The 6074-nt window shown below is 32.5% G+C and overlaps 1 protein-coding gene across 1 annotated transcript; it reads left to right on the top strand.

Moving 5' to 3' along the window:
- Positions 1-2698: 2698 nt before the first annotated feature.
- LOC108764064 (putative nuclease HARBI1) lies at positions 2699-3911 on the top strand (the record flags this gene model as incomplete). Its single annotated transcript, XM_018512077.1, has 4 exons — positions 2699-2868; positions 2950-3236; positions 3315-3362; positions 3403-3911. Coding segments are annotated over 4 exons (1014 nt in total), but the record flags the coding sequence as incomplete, so codon positions are not given.
- Between the last annotated feature and the right edge of the window lie 2163 nt (positions 3912-6074).

Below are 6074 nucleotides of genomic sequence, written 5' to 3' on the forward strand. Positions count from 1 at the left end.
ATGTACGGTCCTATAATATATTATATTAAATAATTTAAAGTTGTGGTCATAAATAGGTACAGAAACACACGATGTCCCACTTTTAGTGACCTAATCAAAAGTTATTAAAATTTTCCCTCGAGCATACGCCGAATATTTTCGGTTTATTCGTACAAATGCAACTCACACTTTTCCATAAACATATAGAGATGAGTATTAATTATTTTCTTTTCAAAAAGAGGAGCAATATTTAATGTTATGACTAATTTGCTTGAGACGGTCACAAATGGAAACATGTGTATTTTGTTGTACCTATTTGTCACATTCATCTATATGTTCAAAATTACTAACCTTTTTTAGAATCCACGCATAGCACAATATTTATTAAGTATTCACTGACACTTTTACGAAAAAACTATATTCTTCAACGTGTTACGTCCAGCGGACTCACGCTGCCTCTTTTCTCTTTCTCACGGAGACCTAGGGGTTATCAACCCCCTAAGACTTCTAGGAAAAATAATAAAACTTTTCCCATGAGAAAGTTTAAAGTAAAGGACTCCAGTGTCTCCATTAATGCCAAATAAAATAGAGTTAGAATCGGTGAACGCAGGGAGCTAATGCACCGCCGATGACACTTCCGTTGGACAGCGCCATTAAAAATGGCAATTAATGTCAGTACTGGCGCCTAAACATTTTTCTGACAAGCAAGTCGCGGACGATTCTTACGATATCCGCGACCATAAAATATAAATGTGACATGTGAAGTCCAGGGAGAGTGTTTGACGGGCGCGTGCCGACAGTGCACGTGCGCTCGTCTTAATCGGCATTGTTGGTTGGTATCAACAAGTGTCGTCTTAGTTTATGACTTTCCTAAATTTATGGGAAAATGCACGTGCGCTCGTCTTAATCGGTGCACGTGCATTTTCCCATAAATTTAGGAAAGTCATAAACTAAGACGACACTTGTTGATATCAACCGACTTCTTTCCTCCTCCATAATCTCGACCAATCCAAAATCCCGAAAGTCACCCCACCACCCAAATTTGAACCCCACTAATTAGGAAAAACCGCTATATAAACCACGGTTCCGCGGTCCTGAGCGTCTTTTCTATCTTGTCTTTTGCTCTCGTCTTTGCTCTTTTGGTCTTCTCTTTTGCTGAGAGCTTCATAGTAACAGTTCTTAAAGTTAGTCGAAAGGGTTATCCCAAGCTACCCAGTTCATACAAAACCAATCGAGTTCGAGTCTCGGGCGACTCCATTGTTATTCGTAAAAACAAGTATTAGAGTTAGTGACTTGGCGCCCCAAGGTCCCGACCATCTACGCCGACTTCGAACCTTTTGAAGCTCTCTCAACAGGCTCCGCCGATTTCATCAACCAGTAAGTTAACACCACCTTCTCCCTTTTTCTTTCATTTTATTGTTCTTTCTCTTTCTCTTTCTCCTCTCCGTTTTTCTTTCAGTAATTCATTTCAATACTTCATTTAGTTTCTTTTCAATTATTTATTTATTGTTATTTGATCTTTTTTTATTTGTTCCTTTCTTTCTCATTCCCTTTTTAGTTTCCACATAAAAGAAAATAAAACATTGCAGTCTGTTCACGCTATAACTTCAATCCCCGTCGCGATAATTGCTCGCTCCTATCGACCGGATAGGTCCGCGTTGATACTATCATCGTTCAAAGAAAATCCGGCCAAACCTTCTCAGATCCACTCACCAAAATTCCCCTTCCTTTTTGTTCTCTCGCTATCCTCCCCGTAACCTACTCCTTTTATACACACACACGCACACAAACACATAACTATATTATTAAATATATATATATACACCTATATATATGTAATGTAACAACCATTCATAATTTTAATTATATTACTTAATTATCAAACCCTGATTATTTCAATTTCGAGCAACATCTCCTCGTATTCCTAACACCAGAATTGCACTTAGTCCAATCCCGGCCCTTTGGATTTACTTCCAAGGCCGAAAATAAGGGCATTCGGACGTACTGACCCATATGGGATAGAAGTGTGCCCCTAAGGCACACTGAACCATTTTCCGGCCTTTAGCGTGTGCGTCCGCCTCGGGGAGCCGCTCAGCGGAGCGACAACCCCGAGCGAGGCTTCCACTTCGTCCCCCTTCAAACCCCCGGCTCTTCGAGAGCCTAAGGACGAAGTGAAGTGCCTCCCGTCCAAGTCGGTTTTCCCACCTCGCTCCCTTGCGGTCCGGAACTAGGATCCGACAACGACGGTAGACAAGTCTCCTGTTACGACCATCCCCTCAGGTTCCATGCGTGCGGAACCTTGGACATAACAAACGTTTTATCCCGGACGACATAACAAAAATGTGACTGTTCCGTGACAAACGCCGTCTACTAACATGGCGACAAACATGTGCTCAATCTGCCACTGATGGAGACACGAACACTTTGGGCCTCTTTCACCAACCTCCGATTAAGCTAATCGACGATTACGGTAGTGCCAACGTAATCAAACGAATCGGTCGTTTCGATTGTAACAGAGCACCTTAACCTAATATTTTTGTCGTGTTACTTTAGACAAAGTATAAATGGAAATTATTAAAAAGTCGATTTAAATAAAATTTTTAAGATATATATTCAACGTGAGAAAATTACATTACGTATTGATGTAAAAATAGTGCTTCATGTAAAAATGGACGAAGTTATTAATTTTTTACTTTTTAATGAATATAATGATATAAACTTAAATAATGTTGAAAGAAATGAAAGAAGGCCACGTATAATCAGACCAAGAATTAATTATATGGAAATATTTGATGAAATAGATTTCCGAAAAAGGTTTAGAATATCTAAAAATAATTTTATGACGGTATTAGAAAGAATTGAAGATGAAATTCGTCATAAATCTGATCGGTACGTATGAATTATATACTGAGAGTATAGATATAAATACATTTTTGTACTAGCAATATTTTATAGTAATAATGTTTTTAGTAATAATCCTATTCCACCTGTCATACAATTACTGGTCGCTATAAGATTTTATGCAACTGGAAGTTATTTGATAACTGTTGCTGATTTTTGCGGAATAAGTGAATCAAGTGCTCAAAGGATTGTTCATCGAGTGTCACCTATTATTGCTGCATTAAACAATGAGTTTATAAAACTTCCTATGTCAGCAGAACAAATTCATCAAAACCAAAAAGAATTTTTTCAAATAGCAAAGTTTATTAATGTTATTGGTTGTGTGGATTGCACTCACATAAAAGTTGAATCATGTGGTAAGAAAAATGTAATACGTAAAGATAATCTTTTTATTAGAAAACACTGCTTACATGTATTTTCTTTACCTTTTTTAGGTGGAAGAGAAAATGAATTATATCGAAATAGAAAAGGCTTTTTTTCTTTTTCGATATAATTCATTTTCTCTTCCAAGCACAAGAACAATAAACATACAAGTAGTTGTTAACGCAAGATTAGAAATAATTGATATAGTTGCACGTTGGCCAGGATCTACGCATGATGCAACTATTTTTGATCACTCAAGGATCAAAAATTTGTTTGAAGCAGGCACATTCGGTGATGGTTTGCTTCTTGCAGATTCTGGATATCCAAACTTACCATACGTGATGAGTCCATTACACTATCCAATAACTCCACCAGAACACCTTTACAATGAGGCTCAAATTAGAACTCGCTCAATAGTTGAACGATTTTTTGGAATTTGGAAAGAGAGATTTGCAGTTTTATCAATTGGAATGCGTTTTCAAACAATTGAAAAAGTACTTCCCATTATTATGGCGACAGCTGTATTACATAATATTGTCCAACAGAATATTCAACAAGATCGAATTGATCCCCATGCATACAATAATGCTGTTGCAGTAATGCAAAATATAGATAATAGGAATGTCCATGATAAACGACGAGCAATTGTGGAATATTTTGGATGGTAATGTTAATATAGAAATGAATCGTAAAAAATATATGTCAACAATATTAAAGAATTTATTTTAAAAATTACAGATTGATTTGAACACTATTATTAACATCGGAATCAAAAGGCTTGAGCAATCCATATGTTGCATCTATTATTTATTTGGCACGTTCATGAAAAGCATTGTTTTTGTTATTTCTCTGCCGACAAATGTAATAAAACCCTCAATAATTAGTTTCTTTATTATGTTATTGATAAAATAATTATTATGATCATTTGAAATATATAATTAAAAATATTTGAATGTAATATTATGGTGATATACATTCTATTTCACACATACATTTGTCTTTGAAATATAATGAATAACTCAATTGTAATTTAAAAGATTTATTTCTTTCACCTTGTATTTATAACATACTTTATATTTTATGTCTTTACAACTTGTATTACATACATAAAAACAAACATGAGAAAGGAAAGTATTGTTTCCTTTATTTGATGTATAAAATAGAAATAATAAGTACTTATATGCATACATAATAGTACTTTACATTATTTCTATTTTATACATCAAATAAAGAAAACATTGTTTTTTCTTATAACATAGAAAAATACTACTTTCCTGTTTTGTAACATATATAGTAAGTACTACTTTTCTTTCACATTTCTAACACAAAAAATATAACTTTTTAATCTCCTTACATATAAAGAATAATATTTGTCTGACACATAAAAAAATACTTTCTTCTTTTCTAACATATGTAATAAATACTACTTTCAAAAAATACAACTTTTCTCTCTTCTTACATGTAAAAAATAATACTTTTCTCTCTTTGGCATATAAAAAAATAATTTTCTGTTGCAACATAAAAATTTCTTAGCAATAAAAAGTATAACGTATTGTATAACATGAACTATATCATATTAATATAAAAGATAATTAGCATAAAATATTTTTTACATAAAAATTATATTAGGAACATCTTAAACATGTGCTTAACACATTTTTGTTAATAACCTTTTATAGCTTAAAATGAATATTTGAATTTTCTTCTTTACTATTTTGTTTCTTTGATTTTTCTTTTTCAATTAATAAGTTTAACAGTTCAATTTTAAGTTTTTCTTTTTGTAACTTACTGTTTAATATTTCTATTTCGTAAGAGTGTTTCTCTTTCGTATTTGTTTTTAATATATATGTTAAATCAGTCTTTGCCTCATCTAAATTGTTCTTGATGTGTTCATTATCATTCCCATATTTTTTCTTTTTCTCATGTTTTGTGTTGATACTGGTGATATGTCTTCTTTATCTTTTAGTGGCGGACTTATTTTTGACTTTAATTTATTTGGATCCCAACTCTTCCAGTCAGTGATTTCATCATTATTTATTAGATACTAAAAGTTTAAAATACATTAATTGCAAAGTTTATATTTTCGAATAAGTAATAACTTACTGAAAATACTTCTGCTGGATCATTTTCATTTTTTTTCTCCAAATCATAAATATTTTCTTTATTCCCAATAGCTTCTTTCTTATTAATATGTTCTCCATCATGAAGACATTCTGCAAGTACACAATCGGAATCAAAAAGATTTAATAATCCATGCACAGCTGTTTCACCCATAATGTCTTTGGCACGCTCATACAAAGTATTTTCTTTTACGTTAACTTTTCCTCCACCTACAAATGTAATAAAACGTTTAAATAATTATTAAAAGTTAAATTATTATTTATAACCTCAATGAGAATTTTATACCTGTCTTATGTATTTCTCGTTTCAAAGTTGCATAATATTTGTTTGTGTTTCTTTTGATGTTGTCCCAACAGTTACGTAAGGTTTTTTCTGTTCGTAAATCAGTCTTATTTGTATTAAATTTTTGCGTAATGGTAGTCCACGGTTTATCTTTCTTTGAATTTGACAAACCATCAGTCACTTTATTTTCAATTATATCTCGATATAAAAAAATTATGTCTAAGAGATCACTTTTTTCTTTTTCTGAAAAATTCTTTCCTCTTTGTAGGTCCATCATTTTCTTATTACTTTGTATATGTATCTTAAAAAATCTTATATTGACTTTTTAATAATTTCAATTTACACTGGATACTTTACCTAAAATAACACGACAGAAATATTAGGTTAAGGTGCTCTGTTACAATCGAAACGTCCGATTCATTTGATTA

This window comes from Trachymyrmex cornetzi, unplaced genomic scaffold (genome assembly GCF_001594075.2).
Source record: "Trachymyrmex cornetzi isolate Tcor2-1 unplaced genomic scaffold, Tcor1.1 scaffold1121, whole genome shotgun sequence".
NCBI lineage: Eukaryota > Metazoa > Arthropoda > Insecta > Hymenoptera > Formicidae > Trachymyrmex > Trachymyrmex cornetzi.